General features: G+C 37.8%; 1 protein-coding gene across 2 annotated transcripts in view; it reads left to right on the forward strand.

The window, feature by feature from the left end:
* The window catches only part of Mecom (MDS1 and EVI1 complex locus), a 541,930-nt gene that overhangs the window by 481,372 nt on the left and 33,640 nt on the right, over positions 1-26,918 (forward strand). For both annotated transcript variants that reach the window (XM_028761727.1, XM_028761773.1), the window contains 5 exons: positions 1,948-2,082; positions 14,216-14,321; positions 18,352-18,568; positions 24,516-24,663; positions 25,984-26,137. In XM_028761727.1, the coding sequence (XP_028617560.1) occupies positions 1,948-2,082; positions 14,216-14,321; positions 18,352-18,568; positions 24,516-24,663; positions 25,984-26,137 (760 nt within the window). The remainder of the gene's footprint in view (positions 1-1,947; positions 2,083-14,215; positions 14,322-18,351; positions 18,569-24,515; positions 24,664-25,983; positions 26,138-26,918) is intronic.

Here is a 26,918-nt window from a genome sequence, read left to right on the forward strand (position 1 = left end):
AGAGAGAGAGAGAGAGAGAGAGAGAGAGAGAGAGAGAGAGAGAGAGATTGAGATTCTTTGGAAATGATTTTTTTTTTAATTAGCCTCCCTGTTGACAGTGGCAGCGGCAAGGATGTTAACACGAAATAAAATTACACCTATAATTTTATGTGCACAGTATGTAATCTTTAATTCCCTACCTCTGCTTGAAAGCTGAGCGGGCAGAGGATTCTTGACTTTGAAATTAACAAATTTTCCATGTCTTTCTGCAGCATGAGATGAGACCAGGGTAGCATTTCAACGGCTTCGCCAGTTTCCTTTATTAAATATTTCTCTGGTGTGTCAGTTGACATGCCTCCCCACCCCTTTTCTTCTTAGTCAAGAAAACAAACGACACACCCCAAATCAAAATAAATTCGCAAACAAAACAACAATCCCATTTTAGAAAAAAAAACAAACTTTAAAATCTATGCTAATTATTCACTCTATTTCTGGGAAGGGGAGGAATCTCAATGCCATTTGCATTACTTAGCCTTGAGAGCTGAGGGAACATCTTAATGCTTGGAATTTTATAAGTAACGTATTTGTTAAAATTCGTCTTCCATAGAAAGGGTATTTAACTCTCTGTTACTGTGGAGAGATGGAAGGAGGGGGAGGGAACAATTATTGTCTTCTTCTTCTTTATCATTTTTCTTTTTAAAGTCCTGGGACGACTTACTGCCCTTCAAGGGCCTCATGGTCAAGGACTTATTCATAGTGCTTTAGACTGGAATGCTCAGGACCGAGTTCTTGAAGTTTGTGGTGAGTTGATGACTTGAGTCTGCAAGTGGATGGTTACTGGAGTTCTACACAAAATTGCTTTTGGTCCATATAGCCAAGGGTTTCATGTTAACTTCCAGGCTGATGCAGCAGGAGCAGAGTTCAAGGGTTATTTAAGCCATTAGTCCTTGTTCTAGAATACGCTGTTTAGTCTGGAGCAGAAACCGTCCTCACAGTTTGTATTAACTGACTGACAGCATTACCAGCTCCTAGTTCTCCACCATGAGGTCAATGACTCCATAGCTTTTAATATTGAGTTATTGAAGTTAATGATTCAGAAAAGGCTTGATTTGAGTATATGAAACCTTACAATTAAAAGCTTCCTGTCTCACTTTAGATTTCCTAAGTGTCCTGAGTAATATTAACGTTTAGAATAGGCCAAACACAAATCTTCTATAATGATAAAACATTACCATAAGGTAATATTGGCAACATGTGATGATATCTACTAATTTTGTACTTACCTGTAAACCACTCTGTGACTTTGTTTGCTGGATGTAGTTTGTAAACATGTATTGGCATTAGTGAATTAAACCTTAGGTTGTACTTTGCATACATATGTATATTTGTATAAATTTCATTTGCTTTTCTTTACTTTGGTTAGAAGCATCTGTGAGACAATTCTTCAACTAAGAGTGTAATTTTATGGTGGTGAAATACAAACTAATAAAAGAAATTTAATAATAGTTTATATGAAAGTTTTTAATTGAATTAAAATGACAAAAATGTATAAATCCTCACCCAGATGAAGAGACTATACAGAGCTACAGTATTGACAGTTGAATTATCCAAACCTAAACATTGAATATTTAGTTTAGAAATAGTATGTTCTACATGCTGTTCTATATGGCTTTTCTGTAAAAACACAATGAATAAAATTAAGTCAATGAGTTTTTTTCACGGATAATAAAGAAGCAGGCTTATTTTGAAAGCGATTAATCAGTTTTTTTGTGCTGTTAAAATTGCTTTATGCCTTTTGTAAATGCAGCATAACTTATGCCTTCTTTAATAATATGTGTGCTGCCTGACCTTTTTCTTATAAAGATTCAAAGGAAGACTATGCATTTCAATGAAATATTTTCAAGGAACTGACTACCTGCTGCAATGGACTGATATGGCAATTTATTGTTCTCTTCTTCTTCCTCCCAGATCTTAGATGAGTTTTGCAATGTGAAGTTCTGCATAGATGCCAGTCAACCAGATGTAGGAAGCTGGCTCAAGTACATCCGATTCGCGGGCTGCTATGATCAGCACAACCTTGTTGCATGCCAGATAAATGATCAGGTATGTTGTAAAGATTTTCTTGTCTTTCTTTGAGAACACTAACATATCAGCGAAGCCTGAAGAATAGAAATAACAGGGAGCTGCAGCAGACCAATGTGGCCTGTTTGTTGATACGGCAGAAGGTAACACGCATGTACAAGATGCAGAACTAAGACATTTTCAGCTCTGCTTGCACTGATGTTTTCTTTGGGTGATTATTCATGTTGTCTTAGCATCTTTATAAATACTGCAGTTATTGTAGTGTGGCCGAGTGATTTAGAAACTAAGTTCGTCTTTGATACTTATTGTTAGATGTTTTTCTTTATCATCCTAATGGATACATTCATAGGATGTATAGAGCTAAAACAATTTGAGAATTTATGCAGAATTTGTGAATGATATATGAATAGCTATAGTTTTATTTGAAATAATAGGCAGATGTATATGTATGTTATTGGTGCAGAATTTCCTGATTATACATTGTAAAATGGATAATTATAATTAATTTTCTAAGTCAGCATAATAAAATAAGAATATTTTACTCTTTGAATAATCAAAATACTTTTCTTTTATATAATGTATAAGTTTACATTTTTCTCTATTAAGAAATTTTGTAACTTTATAGATGATCAAGTGGTGAGACTGACTTTAAGAAAAGTAACTATGAAGTAAAAATCATACTTTTATCACAAAACCAATTTTACACTTAATAAAATTATGTCTTGTAATTTTATTTGAGAGTACCTATATAGTGAAAGGTTCATCCTGTTGATTTTCCTTTCTTACAAACATCACTGGGTTAAAATTTAATTGTATTACAATCATCTACTTCTTTTAACCCCATGGTGACTTAAATATGTTTCCAAGACCATGTTGAAATGGTTGCTTAGCAGCCCACAACACCAGGAAAAGGAAAGTTTAAATTATCTGGTTCCAATTGAAAGCTATCCTGCATCATAAGCCCAAGAGTCTCAGTCATCATTAGAAGATTATTCGTTGGCATCTCACCAGCTCTCAGATAATTTTTACTGGCTTAACAAAACATGAGGTAGTAAGTTGTAAAATTATGTTTAAATAGGATCGCTTAAATCGTCAGCATAATCAAAAATAATAAACTAATCAATTGAATTTTCCCTTTGCTGTGAGAGAACAAAGTGTTATTGACAAATGAAAATATTATTAAATTAGTTATTGATTTTGAGCAGAACATATCCCAAGTTTGTCTGAGGAGTTATTGTCACCAGCAGCAGCAAATATTTTTTGAGAGCCTAATGTTTATAAGTGTAGGAAATGGATAGATGTTACAAGAGGGTAAAGTGTTGGTGCTGTGTTTTCTAGAAAAGAAAACGTAGGACCTCAAAAGATACCTTTAAGATGAAATAATATAATTACATATATATATATATATATATATATATATGTATATATATATATATATCTTAATGATTATTTGTTGTTCATATTTATTAAAAATGGACATATTTCAGTATTTATCTAAACCAATTGTATAGTCAGTGAAAAGATGATTCAATAATGCTACTTATAGCTAATTTTGTATTTAACTTTTATGTTTTATAATAAACTCTTCTTGCAAAGCTTGATTGCACTGAAAAAAAAATCCTCTGATTCCTGACTATGTATGAATAAGGTTTCTCATTACTGTTGTCACTTGTAATTGTTTCAGTTAGCTTGAAAGTACACATTGTATAAGCATTGTTTCCAAAGAAAATACATTCATCTTCTTTAAAGAATAGCATGTTTACTTGTTTTAACTGAAGAGGCAACAAAAAGTAATTGAGACACAGAACACCAATGTTAGATTCATTTTGATCATTTCTTGGAACTATTCATTCTAAACTTCTATAGTACACAAGCCAAAATTAAGATGATAACATAGTGAGTGTATATCAAATAACACAATCATGAAATTGATATTTCATGGCTCACCCATAAACAGGAGAGAAAGTCAAAGGTAAGAGACACATGTGTGTGATAGGTATGGCTCTGTAGAACATTATGCTTAGGCCAGTTAACAGAACAAGGGAGGACAAGCACCTTGATAGTGTGCATATCTATAGTATAAGCACGTTCACTTATAAGCTCATAAACAGTTCCAAGGAGACAATTTAGATGGACATCTCTGGACAGCTTTGAAATGTGATGTTAGACCAGGTGCAATGATATAGAGCTGACAGCAGAGAATCTCCAGGTCTGTCTCTGCATCCTCTTTTCCATGGTAGGGACTGCCAAATGGTGAATAGATATAGTTCATCACATCATAAACACACTCATTTACTACCAAGGCACCAAGGGAAGCCCTGCATAGGGCTGTTCAGTGATATCAGCTATACCTGCACAGCATAAACCTGTAATATTCTAGAATAAATCATGAAATGCTCCTCTTTGCTCTGATTCTTAGAAGGATATTAAGTTATTAAAAAGAATTTTCATAGCATAATAGGTAAATATTGTAGGCTCTTAAAGAATTGCAGGTAAACCTTTTAGCTCTGATCTAGTTCTGGTGTTCTGTAGGTGACCCAGCAAACAAATGTAATGGTTACCCTGAACAAATGAAGAGTGTATTTATTACAGTCTATTTTGGTGACTATATATATTCAAGAACGTTCTGGTGTTTAAGTTAAATTTAATGGATTTAAATCAGCTTCATACTTGTATAGAAGGAGAAGATCTACAAAAGAAAATAAATATGCATACTTCAATGCTGAAATTGTTTGAGAGTAGGAAGCTGTCAAACCATGCATCCTGGATAAAACCCATGTTGGCCTTGTTTGATTGGTAGATTTTATTTTTTGAGTAATACTAATAATGAATGTAATCTGATTTATGTGCTAAAATAGAAACAGGGACCACCATACAATTAGCCACTTCCCCCTACTTTTCCATAAGCACTTAAAGTGATTTTCCTTGGTTTAAACTTTCTAACAGATTCAGATTTGTGTGTGTGTGTGTGTGTGTTTTACTTTCAGATATTTTCACACCAGAATGAACTTTAAAAAGATAATGTCTTTTTTTGACACTGTTGCCTAGAAAGACTCGAGTTTTACAATTTTAGATGTCCTTTTATTTCACATTTTTAAAGCTCTTGCTGTGGTGTTTGAGAGGATGGAAACTCTGGCTGTGCTGGCATTGCTGCTAAACATAATTTCTAAGTAGCTACAAAGTCTGACTGATGCTGTATTCTCCAAGTAGAAGTGCAGAGTTAACTGTAGTAATTTATCTTTATAAAGAAATCCCAACCAAAGACACTAGGGGAGTGAGACCCCAATCACAGACAACCCATAGACTACCACAACCATTCAAACATCCAAGCTTCCTGACTCATGGTGTCTAAATTGCTTTCCCACATTCCCTAAAGTTTGTGTTCACCAGCACATAGCTTCACTGCTGACACCCACTATTGCGCTGGGAAATTTTCACAGTGACAGACAATGTGTAGACACATTAGAGAGCTTAGGTGGTGTACAGGAGCAGCAACTGGTTCTAAGTAGTAGGGTGGGGCAGAAGCAAAGGCAGGAGCAAAGTTGGATACTGGAAATTGTCCTAAGGTCAGTCCTCAAGGATACCAAACACAGAAAGGACACCTGAAAGAGATTTATCAATTATTCAGAGATTTCCTTTATATACAGAAGCACCTATTCCCACATACTTACTTAAAGGTAAGTAGTCCAGACATCTAAATGACTTACTCAGGCTTTTAAAATTTCTTGTTATTATCATTATACCTTTCTTTTGAAGTCTTACATAGCTCCCCTTTACAAACTAGTTTGATTGGAAGATGTAGCGCATTTCTATAGACTTGGTCTCATCTTACCTTTGTATCTCTCTCTCCATCCTTGATAAATCTCCTTTTAAGCTTACCCCTCTATATTCTTTACCTAAAATCAAAGGTCAGCCTACCTACAGGGTATTTACTGTTCACAAGCAATGCTTTTCTTATCATTATTGAATATAGTCACAAGTTTTGTGTACTTATTTTCTTTCTTTTACCCTGAAGTGTCTTTGGACTAAGGCTCTTTGAATTATCTTGAGGGAGGCCATTAAAGCTCAGTTCATGTAAGTTGACCTTTCAGATGAAAGTCAAGTCAATCGTTCCATTATGGTGACCAGAATGACCTGGTCATATTTTGTAGGATGTTTTATGTGTGTGTGTGTGTGTTTGTGTGTATTAGAATTCTGTCTCATGGAAAGGAACATAGTCATTCATATCCTGTCCTAATCTCACATGGTCCTCAAATGTAGGAAAGCCCTCAGACAGCCAAGGTATTGTTAAACTTGTCATTTACACAAAGTGATAAGTACTTTCATTCTTAAACTGGCCCCTGACAGCTGGTATTTAGTAAGTAGAATTAGAGAAGTCTCCTGTTGCCCCTGAATCAAAAGAAACATGTCAATAAGAGATTACCCAATGCCTGTTGTCCATTCTGAAGCAACTAGATATAGAAGAATGTGTGCCCCACAAAGAATATGAAGTCAGAATTCACTTAGGAGATGCTGCCAGCTCCCTGGTGGTTAATGGACGGCAGCAAGACTCTGCAGTGTTTTCAGTTGGAATGGGCATTGTTCTCATTTGTGCTTTACCTTATAAACTTTTAACTGCTTCCAGGACGATCATGGTTGATTTGGCACACCCGCTTCCACTCTGCTCAGGCTCCTATGAGTGATACTATCAGACTGCCTGACACTAGAACAGTGTTGTTATTGCAAGCTTATTATGGGCTCAATTATTAACTTATTTTCTTTGGCCTTTTACTGAGGAGGGGAAAAATCCACTTTCCTTCAACATTCACTTAATGTATATGGTGTGAAAACAATGAGGCAAACAGCATGGAGTGTAGAGAGTGAGGAGCTCCCTCAGCTTCCCCCACTTTGTAGAATATGTTTGCCTCCACTGTCAGGTAATTTGTTAATTTCTCGTCCACTACAAGGATTTCTGTCCATGTTCTCTATGCTTTCTTTTGATGTTAAAGTTATTATTGGCTTTGGGCATTTGCTTTGCTTTGCTTTTAAGTCAAGTCCTACTTTTATACCAAAGTTGTACTCTGCTGTTTTAAGATGGATGCCAGCTGGCAGTACCCAGGGACCAGCTTTGAGAGCAGCATGCAAGCTGACTCTGGGGGATGCTATCTGCCTGATAAGTTGCTTCCTTTACTCTAAGATGAAACTGCCTCAGACATAGATTGCTGTTTGATATTTGCTAGAAAAACAGTCCTACCTCCCTTCCCTGTATATAATGCTTAGGCCATGATGGTGACATAGCACATACAGAGGTCTTTCACTAGGATTCATAGGTCCTGTGCCTCAAAAAAGGTGACCTGAAGTATATTTATGCATATTAAAGTTGAAACAATCACCTGCTATATCACATGGAGATTTTTAATAATCATGTAGACATCATCTTTCATTCAGGAAGAGCTCAAAACGTGGTGCAACCAGGAGATTCTAGCTCTTTCTGGGTTAGAAAGAAAGCCAGAAAGGTAGTCATCAGCATGCTTCATAAGCCACCAAAGAGAACTTAGTGGTCACGGGCAGAAGCAATACCTCCAGCTTGGCAGTCCATCACCCAGAGATGAACCTTAGCTTCTTTGTAATGTTTTGGTGGCACTTTTGCCATATCTTCAGAAAAGACTTGGAATAATCAAGAGGTTGTTATAGAGTCAAAAAAGGTGGCCAACATAAGAAAAGGCCTTTCCTTATACATGGACATTGCTTGTGGGCTCTGTGGAGGAGATCCTGAGAAATTAGGTAAGATATTGTTGCAAGGGTTCTAGACTAAGTACGTAGCTCTAAAGGCACTAAGTGGCTCTTCAGCATTTTTCTTTTTATAGAAACTAGAACCAAAATCAATTTTGTCTTCTTTAATTCATTAAACTGTATTTGACTGTTTTTTTATGTTATTAAAAATGAGTTAAGAATATATAGAAGAAAAAATCTTCAATGTTTTCTACTGGATGTTTTTAAAAGAGGGAAACTCCACTTTGTCTCGTGTGTGTGCACGTGTGTGTGTGTGTATGTGTGTGTGTGTGTGTGTGTGTGTGTATGTATATCGTGTATCGTGTATTCATGCAATTATTTGTTTTTATTTATTTTTGGTGTGTGGATTGACCTCAGGGCTTCATACATGCCAGGCAAGCTTGGGGACATGAGGCTAACTCTCTCTATCCCAATCCTCTCAAAATGTTTCTTTTCTCTGTGGCTATAAGGATAGATGCAAAACACCTTCTTTGGATAAACTAAAGGTTGTCTGGCTTGGGCAAAGCTTAATTATAATAAAGCTAACATTCTGTTGGAAGAGATTTTTTCCTGGCCATCCATATCTGTCTTCCAAAGATGCTTCTCTGCCTCTTAGTAAAATTAGACTCAGAATGTACATTGGGATCTTTTTATCCAGAGGTCAAAAGCTTGACCTCACTGTAGCTTTCCTGAGTTGAGGTTTCCCACATTGCTAGGGGTAGATGAGGGATTCAGGCTGTGTTTTCTGGGATGGTCAAGTATATATACATATAGTCTATGAACTCAGGCTGTCTCTGCAGCACCAAGAACGACAGATATGGTCCCACCAAATGTTGACTCTGTTAAGATGTAGACCCTGTCACTTAGCCTCCCTCCCAGCCACTTCCAAGCATACACGTTCCACTTGGCTTTCCCTGATCCCGCATGATCCTTTGAATGAAGCTATAGAAAAATAAAGCACTCCAGCCAAACATTGGGAGTTGGAAGAGGGAGAAATCAGCTGACAGTTTCAAAGGGAAAAAAACAGCTATAGTCTGTTTCTTCATATAGATTCTGCAGGGAGTATATTTCTCTATTATTTCAATTATTAGAACTTCCTGAATAGGTTGCAGGTCACTCATAATTTACACTTCTGTCATTTTTAGACATGCCAAGTGCAGCATACTATGCATAAATAAAACTTCCAGTGTTTGACCAGGGAAATTAATGAAAAGCCATAACAATGAGGCCTTGTTCATCTTTTAAAGAGTAAATGGTTTGTTTTCTTTCTTGTTTTCTCCTGTACACTGGTTTATCTTCTAAGTCAATAGTACAAACATAGCACTTTGAAATGACCCAAGTATAGCAGATTATTAAATTGTCTCTTCTGTAGAATAATGAACAAGAACACACAGTTTTATCTTTTGTTAGTACAAATGGAAATGTCATTATTTTGATGGCAGATTTGGTTGGACAGAGGCCTTGACCAAATGAAATTAGTCTGAGAGCCTTCTGTGGACTATTAACGTTTCTCAGAATGTTTTTGAATATCTCTACCCTCTGTAGTGTGGTCTTCTTGAATTTAAGTAACTGAAGGAACTAAGCAACCAATGACATGTATTAATTAATGTTAATTCTCATTTTACTTTTATATTTGATGTGTGTAGCATGATATATAATTAATTGTAACCTATATCAAACACGATTAGAATTAATCTGGTTTTTAAGCATTAACAATTAATACATAACACCAGATTGTTAATAGTCTATGTAAAATTTTATGTTCATTGAAAATATGAACTTTATTTATTAGATGTCACATGTAAAATACATAATATATCTTAGTACAAAATTATTCATATATAATACAGAGTGACAGTTGATCTCTCAGAATCTTGGAATTGGCTGACTTCTGCCATACCACTACTATTTTTGAAAATTCTTTGTTTTGTCTTATATTACCTGAGCAGAGTTTCTTTCATCCATAATTGGATTCAGAGTTTGATTAAAAGAAATTAATTATAATATTATATCTATAGTAAGTGATGCCCATTTACAAGTATATTATGTTTACGCTTAAGCAATAAATGTCACTAATAATGAAGGAGGACAGTGTTTGCTTTTTCTCTTCTTGTTTTTAAATTATGTAAACAAGGATTCTTTCTGAAAAGTCATGAATTTTGCTAGTGAGAGTTATGACAATGAAAGTTGGTGATAAAAGACTATGGCGAGGTCAGGTAGTAAAACAATTGTCATAGATACTTATCTTTTTAAGTTGAAGAATTCAGAAATCCAAAGATATCATTCATGTTTACGAAGACAGAAATTCAGGTTTTTGGAAAAGGAAAAAATAAAAGCCCAGTCTATCCAGATGCTAGAGAAATTAAATTCTTATGTTATGAAAAAGTTTAACTGTATGGAAAATTAAGTCAGTGTTCATAACATCTATTTCTAAATTTTAGTACCAGGTTTCCAATTTAGAATTCTAGAGGAGATCAATGAGTTTGAGATGTGTAATTACTCGATTAAATTTGAGATATTCATAATGTGATTTTTACAATAGAATTTCCATGTACCTGTAAGGACTATTCTTCTGCCTTTCCACTGTGTGCTGGGATTTTCTTTCATTCCAGCAGTCTCTATCAAAGAGAGAGAAAGAGAGAGTGAGAGAGAGAAAGAAAGAGAGAGAGAGAAAGATAGGAGACCAACAACTTTTGTATTGATTGAAACTTCTTTCTGAATACTTAAGATTTCTGTACTTGTATTGAATTCATCACAAACCCCAGGACATTTTAATTTTGGACTCGGTTAAGTTTTTCCACACAACTACAATGGGAAAGGAAAACTATTAACTCTTTTATGGAATTTAGCAGACAAATCAACTCCCATTTTTCCACAGCACAAATCCCAGAAAACTACTGTATTTTCTTCTGGTGCGTAACTCAGATGACACAGGGTTTATAGGCGTGCTGTGTAGCCAAGTCTCTGGGGATGTCCTGGGCTTAAAGGCGGGTTATCTATAAGCATTCCACATCAGTAAGTGTCTATACACGCCACTCCTGACGCTGTCAGTTTCTTATTTACCACAAGATTTTTTATAAGTCTAAAGGAGAGACACAGCATTTCCTGAGATTAGAGACATGGTATTTCCTAAAGGAGAAGGTTCATTTAGGGTTGTCTCCCATCATTTTCCCATGTAATTCAGTTTGAGGGGGAAAATAAAAAAGAAACATCCTTTTGTTTCATATTAAAGGACTTCTCTCACATGTCAAATGCTTGCTAATGTATTTCTATTGTCATAGGCATATCTGGGCTCAAGGATTCAAATCATACTTTTGTGTCATTCTAATTAGAATAGGAACATGTAGTTTGAATTCAGATCTTCTAAGATTCCAAGGAATGGCAGACAACAAGGATCACAGGAGCAGAAACACCTTGAGAGGAGGATCATACCCTTGAGGGTGTAGAGGGTGGGACTTTGAGGCATATTATTGCCACATGGGGAAGCATGCCCAGAATTTGCCCTCGTTATGACTGGTGCTTGCCAGTTCTTTTCATACCCCAGTTTCATGAGCACCATAAAAATTCAGTTAAAATAGAAAAGAACACCCTGAAGTTAAAATCCACTCTGCTTTGCCTTGCCTTTCATGGCCTGGAATGTCACCTTTTACCTCCAGTAAATAAAGCCAACGTCAACACTCTTCCATGTCTTTTATATTTTATGCACTCAATATTCTTCACATGACAATCTGGACACTTAAAGGGTAATTACAGGAGTGATCTATGTCCCGGCAAAGAGAATTGTCTTCATAATATATAGTTGCAGTGTATCCATCATTTTCTTTTGTTCCTTGGACTGCTCACATTGGATTGAGTAAATCTAAAATGGAATTAAAAGAGACATGATTAATAGAGGACTGGAAAGAAATCATGATATCATAATACTTTCTTAAAGTGGCCTGACATGTGTGTCTGAGAAGCGTCCCTCAGCCAATACAATCGCACCTTTTGACTGTCTGGATGTGCTTTGTCTTTTTAACCTCTCTGTTTGCAAGAAGCTACTAAAAAGTCCGAATGTGTCAAGATTCAAATGTTAACATGCTGCTGGAAAGGAAACTAATAAGTTAAACCTGTAAGAGATGCCAGGACAGAGGCGATTCAAACTGTTGAGAGAAGCCCATTGTTTTCTAAGGGGAAATAGAGTCTAGAAGGAAGCAGGGTACTTACCCGAGTTTAACTTGGAGGTGTAAGAAGAAAGGCACACGGACACAATGATATTATTTTAATCTGGTAACTTCTTGAGCAGAACTCTCCTCTGCCTGTGAGGCTCTAGAGAGAGGAGAGAGTGATGGGCAGCCTCTGGGTACAAGGGCCTGCTTGGATTTCCTTTTTAAATAGAAACTGCAAAAGAAGGAGCCTGTTCTATGATAGTCTAGATTTCACTTTTTGACGAATAAAGGAATCTTAGGTTATATTACAGCAGTGTTCTGCATTTCATCCTGATGGCCATTATAAAGGAACTTAAGCTAGCTTAACTACTAATGAATTAAAAAAAGCTTCATTTTAACAAGGAAGAGACTAAGCAGAAAATATTCCTCATTGGAATATATATTAATTTCACATAATTTCGTGCTCTAGTCTTTTTTTTTATAGAAACACACACACACACACACACACACACATACACACCACCACCACCACCACAACCATCATCACCACCATCACTACCAACTGGAGTTTAGAGCCACCTACTGGAAGAAAGAGGCACGTACTTCTCTGTAAGCTCTTTAGCGTTTCAAGGGATAAACAAACAGTTAAATACAAAAAATAGAGGAATAATTCCATTTATCTTATAAGCCAGTTTTCATAGATTTTCTCAGTTTGAAATGATCAGACAGCCCTGGTTAGTGGACACAGAGCCAGTCCAATGCTGGTCTCAAATGAACAGACATTATCTTCTAGGTTATTCTTCCTATTACTTGGTTGCATTTGGTTTCTCTGTTGTTTTATTTTTTCCTCCAAATTTGTCTTGGTGTTCAGAGTAATAGGAGTGGGGTGCAGTCTTGCTTAGTTAAGGATTAGCTAGTAAAAGAATTGGTGTATGGTAACAGAAAAACAGAATATGGTTACCATGAGCTAGGTGAATGTGTAAGAAAAGACACAGGGCCAATTCACACTGATGTTTCATAGGGCTAAAATGTTTAGTGTTTCTGAGGTACAGTATAACTTTTCCTTCACCCCCAAACCCCCATCTGACTATAGAATTGTTATTTAATAAATAGTCTCAGGAAAAGAAAGATAATTGATAGTATTCCAATGGTAAAATAAATATATATCTTGAAGATGTTTGTGCTTAAATTCATCCTCTATCAGATAAAAGCCTGGTGCCTGAACACACAGAAGGCCATGACTTCTCTGTCACTGAGCTCTTAGGAAAGGCAGACAGATCTTGGAAATTTCAGATTATGATTCTTCACACAGCTTCCCCAACCCACTAGTAGCAGATTTATTAAGTCTTTCCTGTCTTTACTTAACGAGAAAGTCAGGGCATAAGCACCCAAATCAGCAGCCAGGTCACAGAGTGAATACAAGGCACAGTGGTTGTATGTTGGAGCTGCAATCAGGAGCTGTGGCAGAAGGTCAGGGCCTAGGTAGGGGCTCACCTTTCTCATTGGTGGGAGCAGAGAGTGGTGTTTGGAAACAAAATGATTCTGTTCTCTAGAGACCATAGCTGTTCGGTTTGCCGCAATATACTAGTCACTTCCTTTGGAGTGTCTTTGAAGAAAGGATCCTCTGCTAAGCAGGGCCCCTCAGGGTTAGTTAGGGCACTGCAGGACAGTCAGGAGTGGTTCAGCCTTGTGAAGGTGTGGCTTGCTAGGTACTTTGAGAGATTCAAGGATGCAAAAGATTGTTTTATTTTTTAGTTTTTTACAGTTCCATTTGAGATTTATTTTAGGAGATAATTTTAGGGGCAAAGGTGGGTGCAAGAAAAGGCGGGGGCGGGAAGAGAGAGAGAAAGAAAGAAAGAAAGAGAGAGAGGGGGAGGGAAGGAGGGAGGGAGGGGGAGAGAGAGAGAGAGAAGAGAGAGAAGAGAGAGAGAAGAGAAAGAGGGATAGTTCTTTTCTAAACATATATAGATTATAGGTAACACAACGAACTTACATTATGAAATTTCGTTTGTATACTAGCTAGGATTTGGAAATGGTTTGTAAACTCCTTGAGAGTTTTTTTTTCCAACAAGGAGATTATTTTCTTCTCTTAGTTAATAAAGCAGAAATTACCACTTCCTTTGATAAAAAATAAAAATAAAAGGGAATATGTTTATGAAAATAGGAGAAAATGTACAGCTGCCCTGGTGTATCCTGCTCTTTGTTAATGTTTGCTCATGTCTGTCTTTCCTGCCACCTGTGCTTCCTCTTTGAAGATATTCTACCGAGTAGTTGCAGACATTGCACCTGGGGAAGAACTCCTGCTGTTCATGAAGAGCGAAGAGGAGGACCCGCATGAGCCCATGGCGCCTGACATCCATGGTAAGTGCCGAGTGCAGGGCACAGTGCTTTCAAGAGCAGCAACCTGTCCAAGAAGGTCCTTCACACCTGCAATTTCTTCATTTACTTCCTTGGCTGCACAGTGCCATTCTGACAAATGTGTTATCACAGAATGGGTATTTTCTGGAGATGACATGTGGCTGTAGAGATGGAGAAAGCAATTAGCCGAGGTCTAAGCTGATGTATACATAAAGAAAAGTTTCAAAACTTGATCAGAGGCATCACCTTAAGTTTGGTTACAATTCCCTCTGTAAGAATCCTTCCACTCTTTTAAAGAGTTTGTTTGCTTAGTGCATGTGTGTTCTGCTGCCATGTTTGCATGTGCACAGTGTACACGCAGTGCCTCGAGAAGCCAGAAGAGAGTATCAGAGCCCATAAACTTGAGGGATAGGAGATTGTGAGCCACTGTGTGGGTGCTAGAAATTCAACCCTGGTCCTCTGCAAGGGCAACAGGTGCTTTTAACTACTGAATATCTCTCTAGCCTTCCTTTTTCACTTCTTGAGAGCCATCACAAGTAGCCAGGCTTGGATCTTTCTTTAAATGCCCAACTGTCTCTCCCATGTATATTTCTATTACTGGGAAAGTGTTTCTGTGAGAGCAAAAATCTTAATTGCTTATGTGTCATTGAGCTGAGACAATGTTTCTTTCTTTTCCTTCCAATTCTTGTCTCCTAATACAATGTGGTTTGGTTGAATACAGTATGTTGAACCAAAAATACTTAGAGTACTTTTTGATTGAAAGCACAGGAGGCCAGGCTCCCATGACTTAAGGGAAGACTTTAGCTTTCAAGCTTAGTTATTTTTTTTTCTTGGGCAGTGTCCTTCATAGTTGAGGTCCATTTTGTCTCTTTGTAAAGTATTCTGGTGGTTTGGGATGTTGTTGGGGTATGCATTTTTTTCTCTTGGAAGTCTGACGTTGCCTTTAGAAATCTAGACTTCCCAGTCAGCCCGGCAGAGTTTGAGCCTGAATGAGGAGCCTGGCCTTTCTTAGACATTTCTTAGCATTCTTAATGCTAAAGAATGTGCAAGCCGAGCTCCTCTGGTGCATTGCTTCACTTGTACATGATCATTGAGTTCTAGATGTGTCAGGCCCAAATAGAAGTGAGCATTCCATTCTTAAGTGTTTTAAGACACTCATTAAAGCGCCATTGTTTAAAGTATACATGGGGCTAGAGAGATAGCTTACCTTGCAAGCATGAAGACCTTAGTTTGATCTCCAGAACCTATCTAAAAAATCCAAGAGTGGTGGCAGGTAGTCTCAGTGCTTATGAGGTGGAGACATGTGTGGCTTTGGGACAGTGGCTGGCCTGCCTAGCCAAGCTAATGAGTTCCAGGCCAGTGAGAGACCCTGTTTCTAAAGTCTAATAAAATAAAATAAAAGCACATTGTACCTGAAGAGTACTACCTGAGATTATGCTATCATTCCCACACATATACACATGTCTGCACACACACTTTTACACACACACACATACACACACACACACAAACACACACACACACACAAAAACATCCTTGAACCATTCATTAGCTGTGTGTTGTTTCAATGTATCATATCTGTTCCTAAACATGTAACCATATACTGATATATACATAAAGTTTATATATATATATAAAGTTTAGAATGTTTAAGTGGTTTCTTGGATATTTTACTTCTAGACAAAATAAATTTAAAGCATATAGATTCTTTATGCTGGATATAATGTATTTCGCCTATATTATTCTGTTTAACCTTTTACATGAAGGTTAAAGTTTCTGAGTGAGAAGTTTAGCAGATTGAGAAACTGAGGCTAAAACAAAGTAGATTATCTAGGAAGACACATGGCTAGTATGTAGAGTCAGCCTCCAGGGTAGTGTCTTTGCTTTCTAATATTGGGCATTTTCTATGTGTTTTGAGGCCTGGAAGTTTTGTTTCTTTGTTAGTTTCTGGTTGAGATTAGAAGCCAAGATCTTGAATATATAAGATGGTGTTATAAACTTTAGGAAAAAGTTTCTTTAGTTGCTATTGTTGAGATTTCTGTCTCTAAGGCAGAGGTGATTGTAGAGTACACCCACCCTTGTATCCAATCAGATGGTGCTGAGTCCTTTGCCATTGTCCTCTTGTTATTGGTATTCTTTAGGCTGAACCCATGTCCCAGTGGATTATGGTAGCAGGCTCTTGGTGAGTCCCCTGTTAGATCTTCCCCACTGCAGATGGGGGGAAATTTTTCTACAAAGCAAACCTGAACATATTCCTGCTCCCAGCTTCTAGTGATATTCTGTTCCCTTCTTAACATGACTATCAATATCCTTCTGTCCCTTCACTTCCCTCCTTCCTTCCATGTGCCTTAAATACTTGGCATACTTGGCTGCAGCCTTACCCTTCTGTAGTCATGTGTGTGAGCACCTCCATCTTTAGTGCACACCATCTCCATCCCACCCGGCTGATTTCTACCCATGAAAGCCCTTTGTGAACCAGTTTCTCTAACCTAGCTGAGTGATACAGCTCCCCATTGCTCCTGTGTGGTCATTTGTCATAGCATTGTAGTCACACATGTCCCTTGGAGTTTCCTGCACACGTATTCTCCAGTAAAGTGTATGGCAACTCAGTAGGCAATTACAATGTTTATCCCCAAACACTTAGTCAATTAATAACTGAAGAACAACGTCTTCCTTGGTTATAGGTCTACAAAACAACCTGTGTGTCATGGTGTTACTATGGGTGTTTTTCGGCATCACGAGCTATACACAATACCTCTTGGGTCATACCTGGGGACTTTTGTGTGGGCTCTCAGCTATTGAGTAGAAAGAGTAGGAACAGTGCTCATTGTAACTAACTTCATAAAGCACATTGTATTTTCAACTATTACTGCCTATTTACTGATTTAAGTTATAAATTCATGTTCACTACTTAACAAAGTGATGTCAACTATTACTGGCCCCTGAGAAATATAAATTAGCCTCAAAGGGTGCTGGAAACATCCTGTGCTCTACTGCAGGTAATTGATGGTTTTCTAACAATGATGGACATAGTTGTAACTTAGACAGGGCCTTTGTGTACGTGACTTTGGCTTAGGGAAAAGAAGTGGGTTTAAGTCTGATCCAGCCACTTATCTTTTGGGTCCATAACTGACTACTTAGTTGTTCTAAATCTTAGTACTGTCATCTGAAAAACTGGGTAAAACTCAGACCTTTATTTTCTTGTACTTAATGTTAAGAGATATGAGTAACACCTGTATTGGCTTGAAACTTGAGATTATGATCAGTAAAATGTAATTACCACTTCCATTATCCCTAGAATCTACAAAGATTTAGGTGTTAAGTTTTATTTGAAGAGGAGATTACAAAGTAGCCTCTGTAAATGCATTATTTTTCCAGATATTTTATAGGGTTCTTTACATAGATTATTTTTAATTTTCACATTAACTTGATGTGGAGAAATGGCAGTCGAATCTTTCAGGTTTGTGAAATGGCTCAGTGGGCAAACTGTTTGCTGTCCAAGCCTGAGCCCGTGAGTTTGAGCCTCCAACATCCATCTAAAAGGAAGCATGGCTGTGTATGTCTGTAACTTCATCAAAGGGAGGGCCAGAGTTAGTACTATCCCTAGGGAATCAAAATGGTGGGTCTAGGTTCAGTGAGAGATCCTGCTTCAGAAAAATACAGTGAGGCGAAATAGAGGAAGACACACAATAGCAACCTCCACACGTGCCCACATGTATGGCTAAGTCCACTCCCATACAGACTATCTGTCTGTCTGTCTGTCTGTCTGTCTGTCTCTGTCTCTCTGTCTCTTCTATCTCTATCTGTCTCTCTGTCTTTCTCTGTTTGTCTCTCTGTCTGTCTGTCTGTCTGTCTGTCTCTCTCTCTCTCTCACACACACACACACACACACACACACACGCACACACACCAAAAGCAAACTATGGATTGTGATTTGTGTAACACAATAAGCCAGGTGGTTATGGTTATGATGAATCCAGGATCCCTCCGTACTAGCTAACAATACATAATCGTCCTTGCACTGTCCCCACAGAAGAACGGCAGCACCGCTGTGAGGACTGCGACCAGCTCTTTGAATCCAAGGCTGAGCTAGCTGATCACCAGAAGTTCCCGTGCAGTACCCCTCACTCTGCGTTCTCCATGGTGGAGGAGGACTTGCAACAAAACCTCGAGAGCGAGAGCGATCTCCGAGAGATCCATGGCAACCAGGACTGTAAGGAATGTGACCGAGTTTTCCCCGATCTGCAAAGGTTAGAGAAGACATGTTGAACGTGGATGTTTGTTCTGCTGCAAAGTGTCATGTTGAGGTTTGACAAGTTTGCTCTGGGGAAGCCTGGAGCTTCAAAACAACTGAGCAGACGTGCTGATGGCATGTTCAGGAATCACTGCTTCCTTAAAACTTCTTGTCCTTAAGATACTTACAGTGAACATGGATCATTTTTGTCAATCAGAAAATATTTCTTCCCTTCCTTTTCCCTCCCTCCCCATCCCTTCACTTTCTTCACATTCCTTTTCCTCCCCTCCTTCCTCCTCCCCTCCCCTTCTCTCTCCTCCCTTCCTTCCTCATTTTCTTTCTAAACCTAGGGATCATACCAGAGCCTTGGCTGTGTTAGGCAACTGCTCTGCCATTGAGCTGTATTCCTAGTCTATAGATATTATGATTTAAGCAGGCTTATTGTAAATTGAAGTCTTAACTTTACAGGGAATGATGACTTTGAGAAAAAATACAGAGTAAGAGCAAAAAATAAGTAGTGATATGTCACGAATAGTAAGACTACCCCTACTTCACTTAAATGGTAAGGCTACCTCTATCTCATTTAAATAGCAAGACTACCTCTACCTCATGTAAATAGTAAAGCTACCTCTGTCTCACTTGAAGGACTAACATTCTAGACCTCAGGCTCACTTTCAGAGATAACTTTTGACAGAGCTAGCTAGGTTGTAAATTTAATTCAAATTATCCATCAAATTGCATATCCACAAAAGAACCAGACTATGTTCAGTTTCCCAGTGTAGCATTTTCTAAAGGGAGGAACAGCACTGAAGCAATGTTTTAATATTTAAGAATATGAAAATCAGATCTCAGCAGTGTTTGCTTTGCATAGCCCTTTGAAGCTAATTTAAGAATGTCCTTTATTTGACTGAAGGAAACACCAACACTGAAACCTCCCCTTTGGACACTACGTTGATAATTATTGGACAAAATGCAACTTTATGTTTAGAGATGCTAATAGGTTTTCTTTTTGTTTATTTTACCTAATAGCTTTTGCTTTTGGTTTGCAAAGGGTTTTAATAATTATGTTCATTACTTTTTATTCCATCTGGAAATGATCTTTGGCTCTGGAAATGATAATTAGGTTTTTCAAGTGAACACATCACATTGTGTTTCCATGGGATGCTAGTGTATCAAATGGCCTTCTTCTTCAGGAGTATGAAAGCTGAGTGGGTTCTAGACACAGCACCCAGTCCACCTCACCCTTTCCTCCCTTCCTTCCTTCCTTCCTTCCTTCCTTCCTTCCTTCCTTCCTTCCTTCCTGGATGCTTTCCCTCCTTTCCTCTACTTCCTCTTACTTCCTCATCTTCTCTTGGATCTGTGTTAGGAAAGGATATCATGCAAATGTCATCGAGTTAAAGGCGTGAATAACTAAGAGACATTAAAGTGTAACCACTTCCTCATTGAGACTGAGTCAAATGATGTATCTCTAGCTTTGAAAATCCAGACAAGTTAGTTACCAATGAAAAAGGAAAATGGAAAATAAGAGTGTTTCCCTAGCACCCTTTACACTCACCTCTATAGATGTAAATCTGAAAAGACCATAATTCAATAAATTCCCTATATATGTCTAGTAAAAGTGAATTTATAGTAAAAATTGTATGTCCTTTAACTATAATCATGCTCCTATATTATAAAAAATAAAATGAAACCAAGAAATGCCAGTGAGAAGATAAAACTCCACACAAAGAAATGCTATCTCTGGTGCCAGAAATGAATTATTTCACTTTGATTTTTTTTTACAAGAACAATGGATAACATTACTGTGCAAAAAACCAAATTCTCACTTCCTTTGAGAAGTGGATAGCAACCATTTCTAGGAAGAACCTTCTGGATCTATTCAACCACAGGCCAGAGCCCCAGGAAGCTCCACTTCATGCTAAAAGTCAACTGTCAGTTAATCATTGGGTGGACCCCAGTACAGAACCTTCCAGAATTACCATTTGGAAGGCCAACCAGATGAATAGAGTATATTATCAAGCAGTTAGGTACCATTCTCCAAGTGTTGAGGTTGATCATGGATTCTATACTATAGCCTTAACCCAAATTCACATTTTGGGTATTTCCCTCTTCATTGAATGCTGCCATTGTTGCTGATATTATCAAGAGACGACAGTTCCATCTTCAATGTGATACAGTCTTCTTTCCACATCCCCTATATTTTATTGAATTTATTTATTTGTGTGTGTGTTTGTGTGTCCGTCCTTGCAGAAGTTGTTTCTCTCCTTCAATTATGGGATTCCTGGGGAAGGATGTAGATTGTTATTCCTGGCATCTCTACCCACTGAGCCATCTTTTTGTTCTTAAAAATTTTAAAACTAATCCAGAGGTGGGAGTCGCTGACCACAGCTCCACGAACTCTTATTAAGTTATATGAAAAGAAGCGAAGACTGAAGACTGGCTAGTATGCGTCTGTGTTTATGGAAGACATAGACTTGTTCACATGTGCACATGTATGCATAGCTATGTATACATACAGACATATGGATGAGAAAGACAGAAGACAGCCTTGACTATCATTTCTTGGAGGTTGTCCATCTATATTTTTCTTTTTTATTCTGAGACAGGGTTTCTCTTTGGCCTGAAGCTTACTAAATAGACTAGACTGGCTGGGGCCACTAAGCTCACCTAGGAATCTTCTTGTCCTTACCTTCTCTTCTTGGATTACAAGTGTGTGCTACCATGTCAACCTTTTTACATGGGCGCTAAAAAATGAATTTTGCTCTTCATGCTTACAGTTTAACACTGAGTTATCTACATGGCCCAACCCCACCTCCATCATTTGTTTGTTTGTTTTATTGTTGTTGTTTTTGTTTGGTTTTGTTTTCTGACAGCAATGCAGTGATAGCACCATGGAACAATATGGACCTTATACTGCACACGAGAAATAAGAAGGAAATATTCCCTTGCTTTGTCTTCCCCTACTGGATGCTGCATGCTCACAACATGCCCTGGGAACTAGACCACATCCTTGTAGTTGGAGAGAGAATGAGATTCAGAGCACATGACAACCTTCTGCCACTGGGGTGCGGGGATCAGGATTTCACATACACATACTAGAATACCTATTCCCTCCTTGGCTGCTGACAATAATGACATCTCAGATACTGCAGAGGTTTCCAAGGATGTTCCTGACTCAACTCCTGCTTGCTGCAGTTACTGATATCTCTCCCAACTTCTTTAACCAACAGAGAGTTATGTGCTCTAAAGATAAGGTCTTTATTTTAATGCCACTCTCCTGTTCTGTTCTAGTACTCTGTCTTTAGGAAGGTAGCAGCACTTCTGGTCAAACAGTGGCATTGTCAACTGGAATGACTCATGTCTCCCCACCCCCATAAGTTCAGATGCCGATATGCATAGGAAGGAACTGATGGAAAAAAATAAGTGTGGGAAAGGTATTTTTCATTTATCAAGATATGAAAACAATGATTTGCTCACTTACCAATTCTACCCATAGTGCTGAGGAATGTATCCTCAGTGCTAGTCTTCATTGATATTCAAATATAGAGTATTGATCTCACAGAAAAAGGAGACAGAAAATAAAACGTGAGCACTTGACAGTTTTAATAGCTTTTAATCTTGGAATGCTTCAAATAGGCACACATCAGAGAGAATGATGAATTTAAAGACAACCCTACACTCAGCATCCTCAGCTACCACAAAGGCATGTACACTTAGTGTCCTCAGTTACCACACAAGGCACATTTTGTCTTAGTTCTAGCTATTTTTGAGTATTGGAAAAAATCTTGGACATTATTTCATGGGGTTTTGTTTGTTTGCTTGTTTTTAATTTGTGCTATGTAAGTCTAGATGTGTTTGTAGAAAGTAAAAGGTTTTAATATGTTGTTTTGGTAGAGCCCTTTAAAAATCACAAGACTGGCATTATAGGGTCAGAGTTTAAATGCTAATAGTTAGGGCTTTTAGGATTATTATAAACAGAAGGTCCATGTATGACATTTGATTGCCAGAATTATGTCTACTTTAATCTCGTAAGTGTTCCTCTTGTCAAATTCTTCCTCTCTGGCTATCTACCTCTTTAGCTTTGCTCTCAATACTTCTTTTCCTTTCAAATTCTGTTATTTATATGTCCTTGGCGGTGTCTAACACCTTTCTTCTTTCCTTCTTTGATCCATAAAGGCACTGTTACATCTTAAGCCTTAACTGGGCTTTAGATTCAATGGTTTAACCAAATGGATATTATCATTTATTTATATCAGGAAGTATGCAGTAGATTACCCAAATTTGTTAACTCATTCAGGGAACATGAAGAATTCTGGTTTTATCATCCTTTCATCATTTATTATAAGGATGAATTAATTTTATCTAGAAAAAACTATTGCTTACTGTCTATTTCATCTCACTAAAATAGAATTTACATCACAGGGAAAGCATGACATGTTTATGCATTTTCCCTTTATGTTCCAGTTCCACATCCTATAAGGTTCTGTTTGTCATTTTTAAAATACTCTTTTTGTTAAAGAATTTTGTCACTGTTATTGGTGCTTAATGTGGACTACCTTTGGACAGTGAACATCTTTCAAATTGGAATCCTAATTCCTTTTGAGATCATGTGCCCCTTTCTTGCTCTCTGCAATAGCAAAAAGTTCAGAATCTAGCCTGTGTGCTTTATCAGATTGGAAATGGACAAAGGCTCTCAGGGCCTCTGGCTATAGTAGGTGAGTGCAGTATATCAGTGTGCCAAGGACAATGTGGTCAATGAACAAAAATGCTGCAGATGGCTTCCAACTGCAGCAGAAGATCATTGTCTATTTTCTTTTCATTGTATTAGTGCAGAAGATATATGAACCAATGTAGAAAAGAAAGCCAAATTCTCAATAAAAAACCCAAAACATTGTAAACTTTTAAACATAGGTAAGCTATTTTATGAGGACCTTCTAATCATGTTTTTCTCCCATTAAGAATCTTAATGCTAAGGCTGGGTGGTGGTGGCACACGCCTTTAATCCCAGCACTTGGGAGGCAGAGGCAGGCGGATCTATGAGTTCGAGAGTTTGACGCTAGCCTGGTCTACAGAGTGAGTTCCAGGACAGCCAGGGATACACACAGAGAAACCCTGTCTCAAAAAACCAAAAAAAAAAAAAAAAAAGAAAAAAGAATCTTAATGCTATATTGATTTAAATTATGTATGTTATTCTTTATAGTTTGTGAGTTATCTATCACCTATCTATCTATGTTCCATTTATTATTCCTGTCTGTCAGTCTATCATCTATTCATTCATCCATCCATCCATCCATCCATCCACCCACTAATCTATCTATCTATCTATCTATCTATCTATCTATCTATCTATCTATCTTCTATCATCTTATACTTATCTTCTTTATCATCATTGTGGTCACCGCCATCATCATCATTGTCAGCATCTGTTATTTGTACACATGTATCTCCATGTATCTATCCACATATCGACTCACTTATATTAGGGTCATAATAAGAAGTTACTTTCAGTTCTCTTTTCTCTATGACTAGAAATATAAATACTATTGTATCTAGAGGTTACATACATTAGAGAGAATGTCTACCTAATATCCTTAAGCATTTTATTAACATGTTTTATATTTGAATGATGAAAATAGCAGCAGTCAATGTTGATATTAAGATCATATCACAAATCTTCATAGACAGATAACTCTCTCTTACAGTTTTCAATTACCAGATAATCTTCAATAGTTATGTCAGATTTATTCCAAACAAGGCTATATCTCTGTAATGGTGGGTCACAGTTCAGCAAACATAGCATGTACTTTTCCCATCAAAGATCATTTCTTCTCTTTCTTCCTTCCCATTCAGCTTCTTTCTCTCTCAACTCTTTCCTTTCCAGTTGGATTAGTAATTAAATGGAATTCTGTTTATGACTGTATTCCTTGTCACCCTGTCTTATTAAATCAATGTTCTCTTGACAGCTTGGAGAAGCACATGTTGTCACATACTGAGGAGAGGGAATACAAGTGTGATCAGTGTCCCAAGGCATTTAACTGGAAGTCCAATTTAATTCGCCACCAGATGTCACATGACAGTGGAAAGCACTATGAGTGTGAAAACTGTGCCAAGGTACAGTGAATTTGTAGGCTACTCACCTCTCTCTACCCTTCTTTCTCTCTTAACCCATTGCTTGTTGTACTATATAAGACAAGCCTTAGAAGAGGGAACCATAAATACCTCAGAAAAGCAGGCTGAGCGTTACATGCTGGAAGGCATTAGCACAGGGCATAGAAACACTTAGTGACTATTCTTTTATTTCTGGAAGGGAGGAAGTGAGGCTTAATGGTGAGTTACAGAACTAGGTGTCAGACATCCTTGGTAAAATCCCAGTTCCGCTAGCTACTGACTTACAAGTGTGGGGTTGTTTTATAGCCTTGTGGGGAATGAAAATTGTATCCAACATGCATTAGTTATTTCTTTTAATAGCAATTTGTGAGAAAAGTCACATAAGGCTTCTAAAGACTTATTCATGAAGAATGGGAGACTCTAACTTTTTCACCTAGTCCTTCTTGTAAATCATAACTTGGTACACACTGAAGAGCACAGGGCATCTGTCTTAGTGGCCAGTGCAGTACAATACTCAGATGAAATAACAGCTCTCCATTTGGGCCTCAGAGTGGGCTATAGCAATGGTCATTCACAACTTTCATGGTTTTGATTTGTTTTTGTTTTTGTTTGGACTTCTTTCTTCCTCTCTCTCTCTCTCTCCCTCTCTCTCTCTCTCTCTCTCTCTCTCTCTCTCTCTCTTCCTTTTGTCTTTTTTTTCCACAGTGAACACAGTGAAGTCTGGGCATGGTTGCTTTCTATTTCCACAGCTTTTCTCATGGCAATAGGAATTGGGACACTTGACAGAGCCTTGTAGGAGATTTTATTCCTGGATGTGTAACTGAGTCTCTCATAGTTTTATTTAGTGAAATGTTCAAAGGAAAAGCTCCAGGTTGCTGGAAACACACAGAGGAAACACTGTGTTTGAGTTTAACCTCTGAGGAAAATTATCTAAATTGATTTTGGGTGCTTTCATCAAAATCTTCCAAATCCTGTGCGCAATATGTGTTTATTTTAAAGGGTATTTTTAATGATAGCTAGGACTGAACTTAGTCTTTGGCCCTAGTTTCTACAAAGGCCTTGTCTATGGCCTGACAGAGTCATTCATTGCATAGTCTGATAATGGACACTAATGGATATCCCAGAATGATTGCAGAAAAATGAATCATTTTCCAGTTTCTTCCTTGAAGGAGTTTCTTGTACTTTGGAAATACAGCTTTCATATAGTCTTTGATAGACACTAAAAAAAGTAAGACAAAAGAAAATTCCTCCTTCAGCCATCACTGGTCTTTCTTGTATCTATAAGTGAAGTTTCTGGATTAATCAGTACTCATTTCCTAGCAGGTTTTCACGGACCCTAGCAACCTGCAGCGACACATTCGATCTCAGCATGTTGGTGCCCGGGCTCATGCTTGCCCGGAGTGTGGTAAAACATTTGCCACTTCGTCAGGCCTCAAACAACACAAGCACATCCACAGCAGTGTGAAGCCCTTTATCTGTAAGTTTTTAAACACCCCAGCCTTCTTCCTGCATCTATTTCTCCTTTGAAAGGCGCTCTGCTCAATAGCATGTCCACACATGGCCACTGTGGGTGGGAGGAGTTGCCTGGTTAGTGTTTTATGGTCTAAAATAGAAGGGCAATTTTATGTTCTAAGGTAAAATATTTCTTAGATCCATGGCATTTTGTCTATAATCCTTGGGGTGTTTTCTTTTAGGTGAAATCAGTATCAGGTAAAGAATAGAGTTGTTAAATAATGAAAGAGAAGTCTCCCTAGGTTGTAGGATTTAATCAAGACAACCAGATTTGTCTCACACTGTAAATGTTCATGACTTTATAAAACAGACAATTACAGATATCAATAATCAAGATGAAGTGATTAAAAACCTGTTCTGGATCGCTAGGAGCTGGAAGAGCCCCCCACCTGGCAAGAAGGGCTTATGTTGCTGTTTGTGGATTATAGTGTATGTGTGGATGGGTAAGATGATACTGCAGTGTATGTGTGGATGGGGTAAGATACTGCAGTGCATGTGTGGATGGGTAAGATACTGCAGTGTATGTGTGGATGGGTAAGATACTGCAGTGTATGTGTGGAGGGGTAAGATACTGCAGTGCATGTGTGGATGGGTAAGATGATACTGCAGTGTATGTGTGGAGGGGTAAGATACTGCAGTGTATGTGTGGATGGGTAAGATACTGCAGTGTATGTGTGGATGGGTAAGATACTGCAGTGTATGTGTGGAGGGGTAAGATACTGCAGTGTATGTGTGGATGGGTAAGA

The sequence above is a fragment of the Grammomys surdaster genome, unplaced genomic scaffold, assembly GCF_004785775.1.
Source record: "Grammomys surdaster isolate TR1022 unplaced genomic scaffold, NIH_TR_1.0 62, whole genome shotgun sequence".
NCBI classification, from domain to species: Eukaryota; Metazoa; Chordata; class Mammalia; order Rodentia; family Muridae; genus Grammomys; species Grammomys surdaster.